The sequence below is a fragment of the Parasteatoda tepidariorum genome, chromosome 10 (genome assembly GCF_982258835.1).
Source record: "Parasteatoda tepidariorum strain Cologne lab strain chromosome 10, Ptep-v5.0, whole genome shotgun sequence".
Taxonomy (NCBI): Eukaryota; Metazoa; Arthropoda; class Arachnida; order Araneae; family Theridiidae; genus Parasteatoda; species Parasteatoda tepidariorum.
Genome location: NC_141764.1, coordinates 102628974 through 102651243, shown reverse-complemented (window position 1 = coordinate 102651243; position 22270 = coordinate 102628974). Strand labels below are relative to the sequence as shown.

At 31.2% G+C, this 22270-nt stretch overlaps 1 protein-coding gene across 1 annotated transcript in view; it reads left to right on the top strand.

Annotated features, from left to right (window-relative positions):
- The window catches only part of LOC107443299 (band 4.1-like protein 5), a 58086-nt gene that overhangs the window by 10219 nt on the left and 25597 nt on the right, over nucleotides 1-22270 (top strand). The window contains exons 2-4 of the mRNA XM_016057117.4: nucleotides 18873-18977; nucleotides 19059-19101; nucleotides 21602-21680. Coding sequence (XP_015912603.1) covers nucleotides 18873-18977; nucleotides 19059-19101; nucleotides 21602-21680 — 227 coding nt within the window. The remainder of the gene's footprint in view (nucleotides 1-18872; nucleotides 18978-19058; nucleotides 19102-21601; nucleotides 21681-22270) is intronic.

The window sequence follows — 22270 nt, the reverse complement described above, 5'->3', positions numbered from 1 at the left end:
GGTGGATTTTCGTCATTTTGAATGTTTGGAACTGCACTGGAATCGTGATTCACGCGATTTCGCGTACATCGCGATTCCTATTCACGTGAATCAAAAATCCAATATCTCGATTTGTATTGACGTGTTTTTAAAACCCAATATCACGACTCGTATTCACGCGAGTTAAGATCTCATGTCGCTATTCGTATTCACGCGTTTTTACAATCCAATATTGCAATACGTATTTACGCGGTTGTAATATCCAAAATCGATTTTTGTATTTATATGGGATTTAAAAACTACGTATTACGATTCGTATTCACGCAGTCTAAAAATTATGCATCTTGATTCCTATTTACGTGGTTTAAAATTCCATATCGCAATTAGTATTTTCGTAATTTAAAAATTCAATATCACGATTCATATTCACGTGATTTTAATATCCAATATCGCAATTCCTATTCAGTCAATTTTTAAAATCCAATATCGCGATTCCTATTCAGTCGATTTTTAAAATCCAATATCGCGATTCATCTTCAGGCGATTTTTAAAATCCAATATCGCGATTTATAGTCAGGCGATTTTTAAAATCCAATATCGTATAATCTTGTAAGAAGTAAATTTTTTCTTGAATGAGTTACTCTTAAGGTGTGATATTCTTCATTATAGTAGGTCATTTCATTATAAATGTTAGTTCAAAGCATTATATTCAATAAGAAACATGTTTGGTATACAAATTGATATTGACTTTTTGCACATAAAACCCTTAAAAAGTTTCAAAGACTCTTTTTAAAAAAAAAAATGAAAAACAGAATAGTGTTTAATATTTTTTGACCTAAAGATCAGTTTTTTTACTTTCTACTTCAAGAGACAGATTTTAAATTGAGATAAATAGATCACATGAAAACCTACTACAGTCAAAATCCTGATATATAAAAATTGTATGTTTATAACGAGTTAATGACTAGCCTTCCGCTACAGGATCGTTATTCGGGGATTAAATTACGTTTAAAAGATTAAATGTTTTATTTATTTCTGGTATCAAAACAGAAAAGCTCTTTCTAACAATTCTGTTAGTAAAGCAATGCGGGCTATCTCTTTCACAACAAATTCTATTGCTATTCCTCCTACTACATTCAACCCAGCCCAGTTTTCCAGATCTTTTTAGGATTGCTCCGGTTAGACGAGCTTTCAACACGCGATAGATTAACGCTTCAATTAAAATCAAGTGACTACACTCAAGTACATTAGTTAATAATTAGCACATTCATGAAATCAATCATTTAAGATACAAAGAATTAAATGGTTTGAAATAGTATTAAATAATTAACTTTCCACTTGTTTCTTTTCATTATTTAAAGAATGAAGTCAATACATTGAAAGAAACAATTAACAAATGAGTGAATAGAATGAGAAAAACGAATTTTTATGTAGAACTTTCTTTTTAAATGAAGTAAAAAATCTTAACCCTCGATCATAAATGACTTGTCTATTACTATTCAAAATTATGAGTTAACATAATAAAAAACATATCTGATTCAAGTTTATTTAATGTCAATCATCAATGGAAAATTTTAAAGATCGTTTATAGTTATACGTTTATAGGTGTCCTAAAGTTTTTGTATTGTGTTGACCTTGGCGAACAAAAAACAAGGTATTCTTTGGCCAAGGTGTTGACAATAAGCATTCCCTCTATGTAGAATATATAGTTATATTATGCAACAGTTACTATGGAATTAGTATTTCATAAAATCTTTTGGATTTTTTTTTTATTCGTGTTGGCAGCTATGCTAGTTAATCTGTAGATAAGCTAGGTAATAGGCATATTATAAGGCTTTCGAGCTTTAGTAACAATACGTACAAAATTATTAAAATGTCAGACTTTATTTTTTTGTATCTCTATGAATTATTTTTAAAAAAGGCATTCTTGCAACGGACCTGAAATTCGTTATAAGACATTTTTCATCGCTTCTACCGTTTTCCGAATGCCTGAACAGGTCTGTTCGGATAATTAATAATAATTATGTTTGTGTTCATCATTTTTGCGTCAGGAATCTCTTATGTGGGTCAATTGAATCTTTCCTTTGACTCGGCGTGGAATCATTTCTTTTGTTTCTTTTGTTTTCTTTTTTTTAGTATGCACATTTATTTTTATTGTTATTTTTTTCCTCTCGGCTATTGGAAACACGCATGCTAAGCAGGAGGATTTGATAAGTAAACACAAGGTCGTGAAAACATTATTTGCGTGTAGAAATTATTCCTGAAATTGTCTATGAAAACACAGAATTGCCATTCTTTCTAGTCTTTCTTTTTTTTCGTATATTTTTATTTTTATTTAATTAAGGCAATATACCATGCGTTTTATGGTATAGTGCGCAAAAGAAACAAGGTGAACACCCTGCATCATTTTTGACCTTATGGTCAAATTTAGTGCGACTCAATCTTAATGGCTCGAAGGACTTATCTAAAATAGGCTAATTTATTTAGTGCAGACGATATTTTATGTTATGAAATTAGAAACAAAAACTCTCTGAAAAAACATGGATCCCACAGTGGACTGATCGTAAAGACACGGTTCACAGTAGAACACCGAAGTCAAGTGATTAGAGGCTTCTATTCGCCATCTTACATTTTCTGTTAAAGTTTTGATTTTAGTTTTCTTGATTTTTTAAGCGAACTTTTGATAATGTGGTATTATTCTAAAGCGGAGTGTCGATCAAAATAAGATAGGGGATCGCTCTATAAGATTTAAAGAAATAGCGCTAGATAATTTTTAGAACTTATATGGAACTTATTTCCTCTAAACTATTAAGCAATAAAAATATGCTATTTGTGGTTTTGAGCCAACCATTTAAAATATTTTTTAGATTTAATTTTATTGCATTTTCAAGTGATCGGTTCGGGTGATTCTTAAAAATTATTATAACGCGCACAAACATATTTATCAGAAATCTTAAAACAGAACAACTGTAAACTTCTAAAAAATGGCTGATTTGAAACCTGTGTTTTGATACAATTTTGTAAAAAAAAGCTTTGAAGAGAATCTAAAACTCAGAATATCTCAAATTCTGATATATTTACTTGTATCGAAAGATTCTGCCTAATAAAGTCGGCCACTCTCCACACCTTCTCCGTCGAACTGAAGTTGGGTCGAGAGTAAGAGTTCGATAATTCGAATCAGTAATTTGAATCACTGAATTGATTCGAGTTACCAACTTGCAACTGATTCGAATCAATTGATTTGAATCAGTTGTTTTTATCGAAATAGATTTAAATTATAATGAATTTCAGTTAGATTTGTTTCACAGTGATGCTATGTTATATACAGTGAAAAATTTCTTGGAAAACCTAAGAGATTCTTACGCATTCATTATTATTAAGGAGTCAAGATTTTCCAATTAAAAAACTCAAAAGGTAATAATTTGTAATAATGCTGTCTGCAGAAATGTTACAACTAAACTTGCCAGCTAAATCTTGTTGCGATTTTTATTTTGAATTAAATGTGTGAAATATATTGAACAGAGTTTACTTTAAAATACTTATATCTTTTATAAAAAATGGATCGCCGTGAATATCTTAAGCGATATCAACAGCGACATAGGGCTGAACACAATTTAGCAGCACAAAATTACCGTTTTTTTTTTTCGTTCACCCAGAAATATTAATTAACAGTTCATATTTGTTTGAGATATTTCTTAAATAATGCATAAAAGTGCAAATTTTGCTACACAAAATGATGTGAAAAGAAAAATCAATGAAAAATATACATAGCTAGGTTTTGTGAATATTCAGAGATCTATTGTAAGCAATTTTTAATTTTATTGTTTTCACCTTATTTTTTTATAAAAATTCAGACAAAAATGTTTATTGATCATTGATAACATAATTATTTCATTTTACATTTGTTTTTTTATTAGTATTCAGTGTGACAAAAAAATTAAATTGCTTAACTTACCCCGAGGAATTAATCTTGCATTACCACTTTATCGTAAGTAAGTTACAAATCCAGTATAATTTCTTTTAAACCTGTGCCGTCGTTTATTATCATCGATAGTACCTGTAGTGAAATGTTCGCGATATTAGAAAACGCAATTGCATAATTGACGCAAATCGTACGAAATATTATCTAGCAAACTACAAGTCTACTACAACCACGTAAACTAATAAGCCTTTCATCCCCTTTTTTTTTAACCACTTTGTTTAAAAATAACATGGTTAAATACCCCGGATGCGATTTTCTAATCCAGCGGCCTTTAATGACTTTGTTTTTTTAAATTAAAAAAAAATGTCTAACAGGGTAGTGGGTTAGTTTTTTTGAATTGAAAAAAAAAAGACACTTTATTCTTGACATTTTTTTAGCTCAATAAACAAATGTTAAAAGAAATAAAGGCTTGAATTATAATTGGAATCAACTACGCAAAGAGAAAAATCTTCAAAAAAAAAAAAAAAAAAAAAAAATATATGAGGGGGTGGGGGAGAGCGAGTGGCCGAACACCCCAGATCAAATATAAAAAAAATTCTTTAAAACCGGAAGCGCGTAGGAACCTTCTGTGAGACATTATAACGGACTTATAACCGCCATTTGATGTTGTAAGAAAATTGAAATCAAACTTTCCAAGTTGAGTTAACGACCGTTTGATTATGGAATGCTAGTGTTCGAAAGGTTCGTCTCATGATTTAGTGGTCATCTCGGTCCTGAAGGAGTCATTCTTCTTTACCATTTCAATGACGGTGGAACAAAAACTGTTCCACTTATTTGTGACAAAGATACATGCCATTAAAATTGTATTAGTTTTTATCTTTTAAACAAGGTAAGTTTTAAACACATGGCAGCGAGACTTGGACTTTGGTACAAAAAGATATAAATGACTCTTTTTTTAAATAAAAATGTGTGGCAGCAGCTAACTAATAAATATTGGGGAACTAATGATCAGATCTAGAATCAGTATAAAATTCATCAAAGTAGATAAATTTTCATGGCACATTGAGAGATCACCTGACAACCGAGCGGTAAAGATCTTACATTGGAAGACCCATGCACAATAGGCGAATCAAAGAGAAGGTTGGTGGATGATGTCTTGAATGATTTAAAGACCTCCAACTAGAAAATCGGGGACCGAGCTGTCTGGAGAAACATCAGCGGGCTAAGGCCCACCCTGAGCTGTAGCCCTAACAGAGAAGAAGTTTTAAACGACCTCTTGAAATTTCAAAAAACAGTAGGATAAAGCAGATCTCTTTATTTTGAGCAAGGTATCAACAGAATTAGTTCTAAAATTATTTAAAATTTCCCTTTCTATTCATTTTCAAGCCCTCCCCTTGTGATCTAAATTAAAATAGATCTATTCGCATGATCTCAGATTGTATTATAAATATCAAATCTCTTTCAGTCATTGTGTGGGTTCTCCTCAAATTACTTTTCTCCATTCTGCAGGATCGATTCTCAAACATTTAGTGAAAACATTTCTAAAAATAATGCCTCTTTGTTTCATTTCCGTTCTGCGTAATCGAATGAAACAAAAATCTTTCCTCCCCCAATACGTCATTCAATCTTTATGCTCCGATTACGGTTTTTCGGAGTTTCTATTCTGATGTTGAAAAAGTTAAAATGAAAATAAATACCTTCTTATTTTTGTAGTGTTGCTATTCTAATATAAACGGACCGTGCAATCGCTCCAGTGGTCCAAGAATGAATAAAGCCGACTAATCCAGTTTTCCATTTGACACGTTAGTTCGATTAAGTGGAAAGTTTTCCTTCTCAAAATGGTCCTTTTAACATAAATCACTATTTAGATGATCAATAACCGCTAGAATTTTCTTCATGCCATTTTGCACTCGGATGGGCTCTTTTTACTGTGGCTAAGCGCATGGGAAATTTTGAAGAAAGAGAAACCTATTTTTGACTTCCAGTTTTAATAAAGAATGGGTGATTCTTGCGCTTTTATTCATTCATTCAATGAATCACAGGCTATATCTATTAAAAAACAGATAGAGAAAAAAGAAATCAAAACCTGGACAATTACGTTACCGTGAATGACGGAAATCAAGAGGTGAATATCAACAATCATAGAGTCGCTTTGGTGAATGCCCGAAATATTGGTTATATCAGTATTGATATTAATTTATTCGTTGTTATTATTATTATATTAATTCTATATTTTAATATCTGCTGAAGATAGATTAGGAGAAATATCAGTGTTCGGAGTACCGGTTAAATGCATACCGGCAGTGGCACTTGAAAAAGAAACATCTGTTTACGGTATATATTTAGTATATATTTATTTATTAGTACTATATATTATTAAGTTTATATTTAGTATATTTTAGTACATATTTAGTAATATATTTCGGGCATTTACCAAAACGACTATGTGATTGTCCAGTGCCCCCCCCCAAGCTCTTGGGTGCATTCTTTATTTTATTTTATAACCGCCGACCCAATTTCATGGGTTTACGACTACTTACGTTCAACTCCGTAGCCTTGTAATTTTGAACCAATCCAGAAGACAAGGAAACTCCTGGATCAGTACCCCCAGAGGTATTGATTTGTTGTGGGAACATGGAGGACTTTGAGACTCGACAGATTTAACGTGCATCAGCCACCATTTACTACACGGGGAGTCTTCGGCCGGCGAGTATCGAACCCACGACCTCTTGGATATGGGCCCAGCGCCCTACCGACCAGGCTATCCCGGCCCTTGGGTGCATTCTTGGGCAAATTCTAAATTCCCCCCCCCCAAACTATTCGTTTTATTTAGTGTAAAAATCCCCCCAAGCTTTAAGTATGGGCATCGTGCGCCCACCTTCCCCCCTGATGGGGGCCCCTGTGATTGTCAATATTCACCGGTGGAAGTCAACCCATTTGGGTCATTCACAATAACCGAATCTGTCATTCACAATGTCCGAAATATTTGTTATATCCGGAGATTTGACATTAATTTATTCGTTTATATTTATACGATATTGTAATATCTGCTGATGATAGATTAGGACAGTGTTTCCCAAAGTGTGGTACGCGTACCCCCAGGGGTACGGGAACAGTTTAGCGAACACCAAAATTAACACAGATTTAAATTTACATCCAAAGAAATACTAAATATGAAACCAGTTTCATTTGTAATTGTTGTACGGAAATTTGAATGTAAATGATTCGAAACTATACTTTTTAAATTTATTCACATTATACCATACGACTCACTTTATTTAAGGTCTATGATTATTCGCATTGAGATTCACTCATTTATATGGTTTTGCTTAAGTGTCATTAAAAAAAGTTTTAAAAAAATTATTTGCAACGAAAAATAGAGTTCCCTCCCCAAAATAGTCGTCAATTCGTCGTATCTTTTAATTACTTTTAATTCTCCCGATATTTTATTTTATTTCATTTTAAATTTCGTTTGATTGTTAAAGTCACATTAGAGCCAAAATAGATTGTCGACAACGGTCAAAGAATCATGCTTAGTACTGGTGTGAGGACAATTCTTGCGCTCTATTTCAATTTAGATATTAAAAAGCAAGTATTGGTACATCAACCGATCTCGGTTAAACTCTCCTCAGCTAACTATAAATTTATAATAATAAAAAATAAAAAATAAAAAAAAAAAAATTTAGTTCGAAAATTATTTCAATATCAAGTAATATCGGATTCAATATTTCTTTGAAAAGATTGAAAAATGAAAAAATTCAGTCTATTTACCCTGTACTTTTCTGCTTTCTTTTCCTTGCTGTATCAAGAATAATTTACAGTAATTACTGTATTGCTTAATTATAGTAATTCGCGCTGCTAATCTATAATCTTCAAGAACTAAACATGAACAGTGTTAGAAAGAAATTCCAATAAAATACCACTAAGACAGACATTGAACAAAGGTTCAGTTTTTGGAACGCAACGTAGTACAACAAAAGGAGTAAGTCATTTCAAATTGAAAAAAAAAAAAAAAAAAAAAAATTATCTTCTGACAATTGCAACATAAGATTTAAAGTTTGTTTTAGGTAAACTTTAAAAAATTTAGACACGTAAAAATTTACTAAATTATGAAAACATGTAGGTGACGTAATGATCTTGTCGACGAAATGATCCTGTCGGCGAAATGGCCTTGTCGATAAAATGATCAGTAGACGAAGTGGTGTCGATGTTGGAAATAATTTTAATATTCCCCTCTTGCCTACTATACTGAAATGTCTCCTACTTGGTTTGCGTGATATATTTTGAAGATTTTAAATTATTACTTAAATTAATTACCTAGAGTCAATAGTGAGGACATCTTTTTAAAATAGTTAAGATTGTAATCGAAGTATTACAGAGCGGGCGAAGCAACAGGCTGTAATGAAATCATTCAAACGATCCGATGTTTTCTTCAAAATTTTCTGCAGCATCATTTTATTATTGTGAAAATAAAAGAAAGGCCGTTGTTGCAAAAAAAAGAGAAGTTATTATTCATAGTTTTACGGCGCTGCATTGTTTGATATGCATTGTTTTTATGGTAATTGCGTTTCACCTTGTATAGCATTATGCTGTACATAGTTTTTCTCGGGGGGGGGGGCAAATATAAAATCGAATCTTTTGTCAGAAAAATATGCATACGATTGTATGTAGCGATTAAAAGCCTGGAAAACGTTTTTCTCTTGTCTGCTTAATGATAGGGTTATTCGTCATATTTTCGATAAAAGTCGAATGCTTTTTCCCTTTATGTTGCATGGGGGGGGGGAGATATTAACGCTTTTCAGTGATTCATACAAACTGTTGTAACAACCGTTTTGTTTATTTTTAACTGCTTATAAAAAATGTCATTCTGAAAAAGAAACCACATTAGCAGAAGCCAAATTAAATATGCGTTTGTGATTTAATGTTTGAGAAGTGAATGTAATAGTCACACATGAAAAGAATGCATTGCAACACTCCTAAGTTTTGGAGTGTTGAAATGAAAGAGGTAGTGCACTCATGTATAAGTTTCTTCTATTTCACGATTAACATCTTATTCTGAGGAAGGATACTGTTAGGAGAATACTGTAGTAGTGTTAATGCCAAAGACGAATTAAAATTTATGAACAAGACAGAAATGATTGAATAGTGTTATTAAAACGAATAACTTTTGTAGCATCCATTAATACTACTCTCCGTCTTACACAAAAAAAAAACAGACACAAGAGAATTTTATCAATCCATTTAGAAAAATCAGGGAAATGAATTGAAATACCCTAACGGCAGGAAAAATGATTTAATTTGAATTTAAAGTAGAAAAATGTCTGATATTTTTTCCAAAAATTAATTTGAGGTCATAGATTAAATACATCAGGGTTATAAAATAAAGTTCATCTGGGAAAACAGGGAAGAGTGAGGGAATTTTTTTTTTTTTTTCCTGAGTATTTGTGGTCTCTCTGTGTGAAACTCTTTTGTATAAATGTTTCACTCGTGTTTATAATTAATTATATAATCTGAAAAAAAAATGCTATTTAATTTGCAATAATTCTTTGACTGTTTTTTTTTCTCCTCCTTTTGATTTGCGTTTGCAAAAAGAGAAAAAGGGAGGGGGAAAAAATACTTGAGAATTATGCTTACATGGGTCCGCATAAACATTCCTCATTTTAAAATCTACGTAGCTGTGGTGTAAAAAGACACAATTTATTAACTGTGTTATTTTGAAAGAACTTCTTATATTATTTGATTTCTTTTTTTAAAAAATTGTTTAATGCGTAGTTTCGATAAAATTCCATTTCGAGTGAGAATTCTTTCCTATTTTTTCTCATAAGAAAAACTTCTGTAACGGTTTTCTGTAAACCGTTATATTAAATCTTTTTTTTTTTTCTTTCTTTTTTCCCGTTTACGAGGCAACAGGTGAATTCAATTCGAAGAAAATCGTCTTTTTAGCAGAAAGGAATGTTTATCTCTTATAGAATGTTTTTTTCTTCTAAGCTTTGCCTCACGTTGTAAAACTATTTTCGGTACTCACCCATTTCGCCGGCACAAACTATAAAATCTCCAATGAAAGATTTTTTTTCCCTCTGTTTTTTTTTCTCCCTTTTTAAAAAAAAAAATTATTTGAAGAAATATAAATTAAAACGAATATTAAAAATAAATATATATAAAACAGCTGGATTTATGTGTGCCCGTGAAAAGGATTGATAAATACTCCATTTTCTAACAATTTTTTTTAATATTTATTTTTTAAATAAATCCATTTTTTAATGGGTTCAAAACCTTTTTACTGTCCTCATAAATTCCACGTGAGCATCACTCGAGTGAATAATATGTCATGTAAGTAGCAAAAATTGTTCAAATTTGAAAAATATTAATTTTTTTGAAAAAAGACTACGTAATCACGATGTTTATTTTTGTTGAGAAGGGGAGTTCTCCCCAAAAGAGAGAATGCTTACATAAAATTGGGTTGTTCGGAAAGTAACTTTAAATTTATGAGAATGAAAAGCGATAGTGAATAAATATTTTTATAGTGTCCATCTTTCTAGCAATGTTACTGAAATGTTTTGATAGGAGTGAGAAACAAGATAACATGACGTCATACGTGTCACAGCGCGTCTCACGTTGAGCTCGACACATTAAACTGAAGTTTTTACGAAAATCAATTCAATATCTTGATACAAATAATCTTAAAAGGATAAACTATCGAAAAAGACAATAATCTTTTTCCTTTTTTTTTTTTATAAAAATCTTTCTGTATTTTAATATCCATCTTAATTTACTTTAAATGTAACACGTTTATTAAGTCCATCTTTTTATCTTTCCTTTTTTCCTACTTTTTCTTGCTTTTCTTTTAGAATCTATTAATATCTGTCGATTTTATAAAATTTGACACGCTTGCACAATTTTTTTGAAGGATGGCCAATTTCCTAGTATTTTTTAGAAAATGAAGCCTTTTTTTAAATTAAAAATCTCGATTTAATTTGACGACTTATGATATATTTTTATAATCTCAGATAGATGCACGTCTATTTAGAATGGGATAAAAACTACTTTAACAGTGTCTTTGTTCAAAACCACTCTGTTTAGAAATTGACTGTTTCGAAATACACTGGTTATCATAAATTAAGGAAAAATCACAAAAATAGCGATAACTCTTTCAAAAGTAAACCAAACCGTGCAAAATTTGCATATGTTGTCCACTAAGAGTAGCTGAGTAAAATTGCAATATGCAAATTAGTGGCGCTGCACTCGGCTTACGTCATCTGCCTGGAGCATAAAAGTCCAAGTTTGAGAGAAAGCACACAAATTTTACTGTGATTGCGACATTGAAAATCTGAGATAGCCAATTCGTAATAATGACCTCTAGGCATCATTTGCCTGAAGAACTACGATGGAGAGCCATCGGGAGACTAGAGGCAGGGCAGAGTCAATCAGAAGTGGCCAGATGGCTAAATGTGAGTCCATCTGTGGTTCATAGACTTTGGAGGCAATTTCAAACCACAGATTCGGCATCTAGGAGGTTCAGTCAAGGACGGCCAACTGTTACGACCAGTGCCGATGACCGATATTTGACATTAAGTGCACGCAGGAATAGAACCGCTACTCCGACACATCTTAGATCCTCTCTTGCTGCAGCCACCGGAAGGTTGGTGTCAACGTCAACTGTGCGCAGAAGGCTCCACGAAGGTGGTCTGTATGCGAGACGACCAGCCATTTGCGTGCCGCTCACATCACGCCATAGGAGAGACCGTTTGCAGTGGGCCCGACAACATGTCCACTGGACGTCAGATCAATGAAGGCCTGTTCTCTTTACGGATGAGTCCAGGTTTAGTCTAGAAAGTGACAGTAGACGTTATTTGATATGGAGAGAACCTGGGACCCGTTATCATCCATCAAACATCCGTGAAAGAGATGCATACGGAAGAGGCAGTGTCTGTGTTTGGGGAGGCATATCCTTAGGAGGGCGCACATACCTCCATGTCTTTCCAAGGGGAACCGTGAATGCTCAGGTTTATCGAGACAACATCCTTGATGCTTATGTGCGCCCATATGCCGGGGCAATTGGTGATTGCTTCCTGTTACAGGACGATAATGCAAGACCACACAGAGCTCGTATTGTTGATGATTATCTTCAACAGGAAACAATTACTCGCATGGAGTGGCCAGCTCGATCCCCGGACTTGAATCCTATCGAGCACGTTTGGGATGCTCTAGGGAGGCGTGTATCTGCCATCAATCCGCCCCCTCAGACCCTTGCCACGCTTGCAACTGCTTTACAAGAGCAATGGCTCTCACTTCCTATTGAACTGATAGACCGCATAATTGAAAGCATCACACATCGCTGTTTGTGCTGTATTGCTTCTAGAGGCAATCATATTCCATATTAAAGGTACTTTTTCTATTGCAAACCGATACTTCCAATTTGTTTATTTTATACATGTGCTAATTTCTATACTACTATTAATGTCTGATAATTTCTTTTTATGTTGTTTAATACCTTACTATGTGTTGTATATTGTGGGTAAGTTTCATAAAATTCCATGTGTAATTTCTTGAGTTATCGCGATTTTTGTGAATTTTCCTTAATTTATGATAACCAGTGTAGTTTACGTGAAATTGTGGAATACTATAAAATTGCTATTTTGTTTTAAAATTCTTAATTCAGTCAAAAAACTTGAATAAAAGGTAATGAAACGGTGATAAGCGATAATGAGTTAAATAGGGCTATAAATAGTTCTCAAAATTTTTTTTGAAAAAAAGCCACTTCTTCGAAATTTTGTAGATTTTAAGCTTTACACCTCGAACCATTAAGATTCTATTTTATGAGGTAAAAACTATTGATTATTTGATCAAAAGTTATTCTTGAAGTATTTTCTCTATCTTTTCTATTCTGATTCTCACGAACTTTAATCTTTTATCTTAGCAATGTTTTTTTAATTTTTTTTTTATTTTTCTTAAATCAAGATTTTTTTATTCAATTCCGCAGACCTTTAACTTCTGATGCCATAAGTCTTGTTTTATGTTAAAATGTCGTAAGGAATAAAAATGAATCAAACGATTGACTTCAGTGTCAAAGCAAAGCAGTCAGTTGAAAGCAAAACATTTATTTATAATCTTCTCATTTGATCGTGTTTTCATAGTTTTGCGCAATTGTTGCTCCATTTGTATTTCTTAAAAAGGAGGTCGCAAGTTTCTTTTCCTTCCACTTTTATTTCCTATTTAGATATATATATTTTTTTTTAAAAAAAAAAGAGGATATCACATGCGTCCTTTGCGTAAATAGAACAATCTGTGAAAATAAAGTGAATGGATATGGAACAACGGTTAAACTGTGTCGTTTGAAACACTGGAAAGGCTGAACTCAAACAAATTTGCTCAACTCAAGAAAATTTAATTCAATGTAAATGATATATGAATGCTTAATAGTAGGTTATACTGAGAGATCTATCTATATTTTAAAACACCAATGCGAATATAGCTAAAAAAAGTTATATTTCTTTTTCGCATTGGCAACAAAGAACTGAACTATCAAGCGAGCAGTTAGTCATGAGCATGAAACACACACACGGAAAAAAAAAATGCACACACACAATGAAAAAGAAATACAATGCTTAACTATAATCTTAACAAAGAAAGCATCAATATCGAATTACTTCCGTTTCGACATGCCTTTTTCAATTACCCTAAACAAAGATTTAAGCCGATGTCCGAAAAAAAAAATAGATAAAATAAATTAATGAATGAATAAACAAACAAACGAAACACTGAATAACTTTTGATCTAATGATCGGAATTTCAAGTACTAGGACTCAAGCTTAATGGTTTGAGGGAGTAGCCTCAAATATGCAAGTTAGGGCTGGCGATATTTTAAGTTACGAAATCAGATATAAAAACGTACCTTTTGTTCGAGGGATTTGGATTCTTGACTCTGGAAACGATAGGGTGCCAACAGTTTTCTCGGGAGAGTGGTTGAAAGTTTGGACCCCTACGTGTTAATTTCACGTTTTGTGTATATCGTCACATGTTTAGAAATTTATCATCGAATCGAAAAATTTGCGCACATAATTATGTGATTCGTTTATTTTAAGATTAAAATGCCTTTTTCCTTAAGGAACCCAAACGAGTGTCTTTTTCAAATAAATTAAAAATAAATAAAAACAAAAAAAAATAGTTTTTCTTCTTGTTAATTTATTAATTCTTCAAACAATATAAACACGTAGCAGAGTTTTCCCTAGGAATAAAAAAAGGTCAGGGGGTGCATCCTCATAAAAAAAGGCCTTTTTTAGCTTTGAAAGGGTACTCAACACCGTGAAAATGTATCAAAATGTGTCATATCGTGTCATAACTAAATTTGATCCTCGACAATTTTTAAGTTACCGTCTCATACTATAAGTATAGACGTCTCATACTATAAGTAACTTTTTGAATTATGTAAGTTACCGTACATAATTCAAAAAGTAATTTTCACTCATTTTCTAAAAGTGAGTTGCTTATAAATAATAATGGAAGGCATGTTAAGAGACAATTTCTTTGCATACACTTTTTTTTAAAAAAAAGTAAACTAAAAAATCATTTTTTGATAAACAGCTTAAAAGATTTTTTCTATAATTTATACTGAAAAATATTAGAAAATAAACATTTAAAAATGCATTTTTTTTTAAAAAAAAAAAGGTATTTATTTAATTTTATTGGGTGTATGAACGTCGCTTAGTGCAGCGATTCCCAAATTTTTTCGCCTGCGGAACCGTAACTAATGAACGGAACCCAGTCTTTATAAATTAAGTGTATGAAGATCTCTTTTTTTAAAAAAATAATTTTAAAATCACTTAAAAATTTATTAATATTACCCCCTTGAAAAAAAGAGAAACTTATAAAAATTTAATTAGTTGAGAATCATCCTAACAAAGTAAATGTTTGTAATAGTAATCAGAATTAAACCTATAAAAACACTCATAATTTTTTGTGTGTAAGTACGAAATATTTAAAGTAGATCGGTTTCTAGTTCAAATCGTCGATTTTTTTTATTTAAATTTGAAATTGTTTTTAGTTTAATTATTTCAGATTGATATTTTTCTTTCTTTTGTAAAAAACCTCTAATGACACGTTGGAAACTCCATACTTAATCTCATTCAAGATGGACCCCAAATCAACCTTGTAACCGGTTTTCTTCCGAGGGGAAAATAAATTATTATTTATGGTGACCGCCTCACAGACACGCTGATTTGGTTAAATCTGCCGGCCGTTCCACTTTTCTTCAAATAAGGCCTCTTCTCAATTTTTCTTCAGTGTAACAAAAAGTGGTTTGAACACAGACTCAAAAAACATGCTATTATTTCCATCAAAAGCAAGTTCCTGTTATCATTTAAAAAAAAGAAATGCGTGTTATTAATATCTGATTTATACATGTGCATTGCTTTTCGTTTTTAAATAGAGTTGTTTTTGTTTTTAACATTTATTTTCTATTTAGGTCATGCTAATTTAATTTCTAACATAATCTTTGAAGATAAAGAAAGATAATTTTTAATTTTTTTTTTTTTTTTTTTTTTTTTTTTTTTTTTTATGATTGCTGTTTAAACATAGAGGATTTGATATTTACCACAAAATTGTTTTAATTGCATAAATCGAAAAAATGCTACTTGCATAATAGTTAATTTTAAAAAAAGTTGCACGAATTATTGTATTTTTCGTTTGAAGTGCTTAAAATATTTTAAAAGGTGTTCTGTTTGTCTCATAGGGGTGAGGGGGGTGAGCATTGTTTATTGAACGACATTAAATTTTCTTTGGAAGTTTAGCTATAGTGGTTTCGGGAGATAGGGGACATTAAAAATAGGCTTTCACGTAATATTTTATTGGTTTCTGTTCCAAACTAAATAATACTTTTATTTCACTAGAGCAGTGTTTCCCAAACGTATGACTTTTGTGTACCCTTTCTAAATCTTTCGTAACGCTGTGTACCACTAATAAAAAAATGAATGTATTTTTTACTATAAAAAAATTGCAGAAAAGTTAAAAATCACAACTGGCTGTTGGCACCACTAATTATTAACTGTTAACTCTGCAAAAATAGCCAATAGAAAAATAAGTAATCGTAAATTTTCATGGCTAGCTTTGTTTTTAAATAAAATTTTTTGTAATTTTCGTTTGTTCTAAGATATTACGCATAAGAACGCGTACCCCCGCTAAACTATTCCCGTACCCCTAGGGGTACACGTACCACACTTTGGGAAACACTGCACTAGAATAACGGTTCCCAAATGGTGTTCCGCAAATTAGTACTTTTTATAATGAGTTATGAATCTTCTCATTTATATCCACTCTATTATTCATAATTAATTGAATCTTTCAGTTGCTGTTAAGAAATTATTTCAAAGAACGCCAATGGAAAAGAAATGGCATTTTTTAAAGGAAAATATATTTCCTATAGCACTGTATGGAACACATTCTGAAAAGAACGAGCATTTATAAAATATTGTATTAGTATTTCCTATCGCGCTTTTCAAATCAAAATAAACTAACAAAATTCTTGTGTTTCCCTAATATCTATTTTCAAGGTTTATAGCAGTTCTTTTAAGTTTTCATTTCGAAGTAAACCATTATTCGGCTTATTTTATTCATTTTCCGGCTTATGCTTCAACAAACCAATTCTTAGCTAGACTAGGAACACACTGCCAATTTAACTGTCGAACGTGAAATATAATTTTAAGGTTACGAATGATAAAACGGGGGAAAATCTTCATCCCTCTCATTAAATATTTTAAAAATCGTTTTTTTTAAATATTTTTTTTATAGATTATAGCGTTCACAATTACCTTTATACTCTTTATTCATAAAGACTGGGTTCCGTTCATTAGTTAGGGTTCCGCAGGCGAAAAAATTTGGGAATCGCTGCACTAAGCGACGTTCATACACCCAGTAAAAATTTTTTTTTCAGGTGTTAATTTAGAGTTTCCCATTGGTCTTCTTTTACTCCTTTCCTGTATGAATTAAAAAAAAAAGTGTTCAGAAAAGTGAATAAAATGCTGAGGAAAGGCCATCGTTATTCAGCCACTTCATCTCTCGACCCCATGTTTTTTATAAGGTCAACAGCAAATGAGGTTATCTTTAAACCATGTATAAAATCGGATGAACGGTCATGCATCGGATTATTCAATTCTTGATCTCATTGGTCTGTCAGTCAATCATCAGTGTTTTCCAAATGAAATGAGTTATTTCGAAATCTATTGAATCAATGAATCAGTTATCGAAAGACATTGTTTATTTGTTTTCATTTTCTGCGAACAAAAGTAAATATTAGGAATAGTTTGGATTTGAATGTATTTGTTTTGTTTGTCCGGGTTCATTCGAAAATAATTATGGTGATAATTTTTGTCGCACAGGGTGGAGGAGGGCATGAGCAATGATTACGTTAGACATGAAAATCCTAATATTTCGAAGAAAAAAAAATTTAAAAGGTAAAATTGATATATAAATAAAATGTAATAAAAAACGTGGAAGAAATTTGAAATGAAAGTGAAGGTTGAAAACAATTTCTTCTAGGAGGAGTATCAAAAGTTAAAAGTTTTAAACCACTCATGGAAAACGAAAGAGATTTTTAAAGAATATTTATAAAATGAATTGAAAACTGAATTTTGTTTTAGATAAAGTTATGTTATTTATTTGAGTTTGATCCAAAAATTAGATGACAACTGTAAAATCAAAGTGAAAGCAAAAAACAATGGGAGTGTGTCGGTCTGTGGTTTATACTTATTTTTGTTGACAAAGGGAAAGTTTTTATAATTGGAAAAACATCGTAATGTTTGAATGACCTTTAGGCATCTACAAATAGTTCACTCGCCTTGCCATCTAACTTTTTGGAGTAGAATTCATTCTTGTTGAATAATGATACAATTGAATAATGTTACCCTCAAAAGTAATGTCGATCACCCCAGCGTTATTTTCAATATAACTTTTGGACACATCTGTGTTTTTGAAATAAGTAATACAGCCAACCAACGTTTTAAATGGGTTCAGTACATTTTTAGCTAACAGAATTAAAAAAGTTTTTTTTTTTTTCAATTGTGTCAGTCATTTTATTCTATTATTTTTTAAGTAATCCAATTTTGTTGGGTACAGTGTTTTACTAATCAAATTCTGGGGAATTTGAATTCCATTTATGAATAAAATGCACTGTGTATTGAATATTAAGATTTTTTTTAAAACAAAAATATAAATATCCAGAAGACAAGGGAATAACTCCTAAATCAAGTATTGGGAGAAGTTTGCCTTTGTGGAGGAACTTTTTGATGGAACTAACCCTCAATTGCGTTACACGGAGAGGAAAACTACGAAAACCTCCGACGGTTAGCCGGAGACTCTAACCACTGAGGATATTTCACGTCAGTACAAGTCGGTGCGAGCCGGGTGCGGAATTCGTATCGACTAGCCATCGCTGGGATTCGAACCCGGTTCTCCTCATTGGAAGGCGAACGCTCTATCCCCTGAGCCATCACAGTTCTGTTATTTCAGTATGAATAAATTGGATTGTAATTGCTTTGCTATTTTTAAGACAAGAAAATATGCTGATTAACTTCTTTATTTCTTTAACTGCCCAGTAATGGTGATTTATAAAATTAGGGAAATAACTTTACTTGGTAAAAATTTATAAACAGCGTACAGGGACGATTCCCGTAGAAGCAGTGTTTTAGAAAGAATTCTTCATTACTTGACCCTTTGTGGTTTTAGATGACTGACCGTGGGCGATAGATTGACTGATTTAATAGTTAATCGCCGAGAAATTTGTTCCAATTTATGTTTTAATCTTTTTAATGTTACATTTATAACTATACTTGTGATTAGAACTGCGATGAAAGCAAAATCTATGTATGTGCACTTTTGTTTTAAACGTGTATGATATTGAAACAAAGAAAATATCTATACTAAAAATAGTAGATTTCTTTCTGCATTCCTATTTAGTAACCTCTCTTTGTTTTGTTTTTAGAAAAAGGCTCTTGGATCTGATTTGTGTGAACAAGTCTTTTATCACATAGACCTCGTAGAGAAAGATTATTTTGGTCTTGAATATACTGATGAATTCAATATTAAGGTAAACCACAACCAGAAACTCATTTTCTTTGATAAGTACTTTTAAAACCTTTACTGACTCCTTTTTTTCCCCCTTTTTCAGCACTGGTTAGATCCTACAAAAGAAATAAAAAAGCAATCAAAAGGTTTGTTAAAAATCACTTTTTTTTTTAGAAAATTTCTTTTGAATGCATTGTTTTCAGTAGAGAGACACCAGGTTGAATTTTTTTAAAAATCTCGGAGGCTCCGAGGCTTCGCTCGTCACCCTCTTTCATTGCTTCCCCCCTTAAACAAGCGTATTTTAAAAAAAAAAAAATAAATAAACGCATATTTTGCTTTTAAAATATACTCTCATTGTATCTTTATGTAAGAACATTTTGTTAACATGTTAATCATCTGAATTTGAAAAAAAAAAAGAAGTTTAACCTAAAGAAGAAAGGATGCGTGTGAATCGATTTGAAGAAATAAATGAGACGTCATTTTATTCGATGACGAAGTTTAAAATAATTCAAATATGAAACGCCTCTTATCGCTCTTTATTATTTTTTTTATTTTTATGCATTTCACTCTAAATGTTAAGATTTCATCTGGCAACACGTCATCTCTCTCTCTCTCTCTCTTTTACTAATTTTGATTGACACGTGCACGAGTTCTTAAAATAAAGATAAGAAATCTGGCAATCTCAAGAAGAAATCTCGTGAGGGAGAAATAAATTTTCTGTACAATGGATAAATAAACTATATTTAAAGCAGAGAAGCTGAAAAAATCACGAAAAAGTATTTAAATGTGCTGTAACGTTCGGACAACTTAGAATTTCGAAACAAAATTTGTATTACGTTCATATATAAATATGGCTTTTTCAGCACCTCAAAATGTTACCCCGTTATTACTTTAGCTTAAGATCGACTCAGCATGGCATTTTTTTTTATTACCCTACGAGATGGACAGTCAATAATTTTCGAAATGATAATCGATGTTTAAATCTTTTTTATATCGTCGTACTTCCTGCACTTTTTTCTACATACCTTCGTTCTTTCAAGTTTCTAAGTCTCGGAGATTTTGCGCAGCACAACAACATGTAACTTGAAGGAAAAAAAAAGTGATAAAAAATTTGTTAAAAAAAAAAAATAAAGGTGTTAAGAGTGCGATAACTTTCAAACAAATTAGAATTTCGAATGTGTTAAGTTTATAAACAAATGTGTCCCTTTCATCATGCCAAATATCAAGCTTGATAATTGCATTTGTCCAAAGCATAATCCTATGCTATTTTTTCCCAACTAGTTTAACAGTTATTAATTCTCGAACTAATTATCAAATGTTATTTTTTTATTCCATTTTTCCACACTCCTTTATAACTTTCCAGTCTTATCATTCTTAAAAAACAAAATGAAACAACAAAACAAAATGATTTATATCTGGCAACATATAATCTCGTTCTCATATTTTTAAAAAAATTTTATTGAAGCATTTTTTTAAAAATCACTTTTAACATCAAGTCCAGCACGAACTTGTAAAGGGAAAATCTTCAAAGAAATTAACTTCTTGACAAAAATGGATATAAATAATCCTTATTTATACATTGTTGTTAAAAAAATCAAACAAACAAAAAAATAATAATCGTGAAAAAAGCACTTAAAATTGAATAACTTTTAAACAAATTAGAAAAAAAAAATCCCTATTGAAATAGCATTTTCCCACAGATTATTGCTCGCTTGAATGTTTAAATACGTATTACTGATAGATAGATAACGAAGCAGGTCTCATTTACAGAGAAAGTTAAAATGATTAGTTTAAAACTTTTTGTTTGTTCTAAAATGTTCAGTTTGTTTTATTTAGAACTCTCTTTTTAAATGAATTTTAAAAAAATCCTTCAACTCTCTCTAATGAATGAAATGCCTTTTCAAAACTATGAGTAAGCATAACATTTCAAATTCATTTAATGTCAATCATAACTGGAAAATATTGCAGTTTTTTCTATTTTGATGACTATAAAAATCCCTAAAATTCCCCATGAGTAAGATGTTTAGTGCAGTAATTATCATGAAATTTATATTATTTTGTAAAATTTACTGGACAGCTATGTGTGAGGGATTTTTTAAGTTAAATTCTGCAATGAACTTGTTAATGTATGTAATAGCACTTCTGGTTGCTGCCACGGTTTTAACAATAATAATTTAATTGTGAAAGAAGTAAAAATAATTTAAAAAAAATTCTTGTTATTTGTGCAAATAATTGAGAATTACTAAAATGTGTTGACTGTATATTGCATGTAAATTTTAATGTGCTTAATGTTTTCTGGGTGTTCTTCTGAGTCTTAACTATTATTAATTTTAAATGTTTTTTTCTAAGAGGTATGCTGTAGATTTTTTAGGAGGTATGTTATTGGTATGGTTGCAAAATATGTCACATTTTTTTTGTATTGTCAGTTGCAATTACATTACATTTTCTCAGATTTTAACCATATTATAAAATGACATAATAATTCATTAATCTATACATTAGCTGATTAGTCACTTGTGCAAATTAACTAATGCAATTTTTTTTCTAAAGCAGCATTTGAAATTATAGATGCATTTTTTTAAGTTCCTTTTTTTATCATTTAAATGTAATTTAAAATGCAACTATTATGTTTATTTTCTTTTGTAGGAGCTGTGCCATTTGTTTGCTATTTAGGTGTTAAATTCTATTCATATGAGCCTACAAACTTACGGGAAGAGTTGACCAGGTATGTTGTTTATCTTTTGAGGTTAGAAAAACTTTTTTTATTTAAATATACTCATTTCAGAAGAATGCACTTTTGAATAGTTGCAAATTATTTTTCAGCTATACTCAGATACGTTCAGATGTATTGTGTATTTGTATGTACTACATACTGATGCATTTTAACACGTTTTCTGAATTTTTTAAAAATAATTTTTTGCTGTTTTATTTATTTTTCTTCCACGAGTTCTGCTTTTGCTTTTGAGACTGATGTTTTAACATTACAATTATTTTTAATTTTCTTTTTAAATTTCTCTTATAAAAGTAGAACTTTTTTTTCTATTGTATTGACATTGTCAATTGACTATGTAAAACAGAGCATTGGTTGTTTTTGAATAAACTATGGATATATTGTTTAGAGCAGGGATGGGCAAACTTTTTTTGTTCTGGAGGTCCAAAAATCGAGAAAAAAAAGTTTGGTGGGCCAAGTAAAAACTTCTAAAATAAAAAAAATGCAATATACAAGTTTTAATTTCGATATTTAATGAGATGCATGAAATTGCAATTTCATTTCCTTATATTGAGGTTTGAAGTGAGATGTGCTTATTTTAAAGA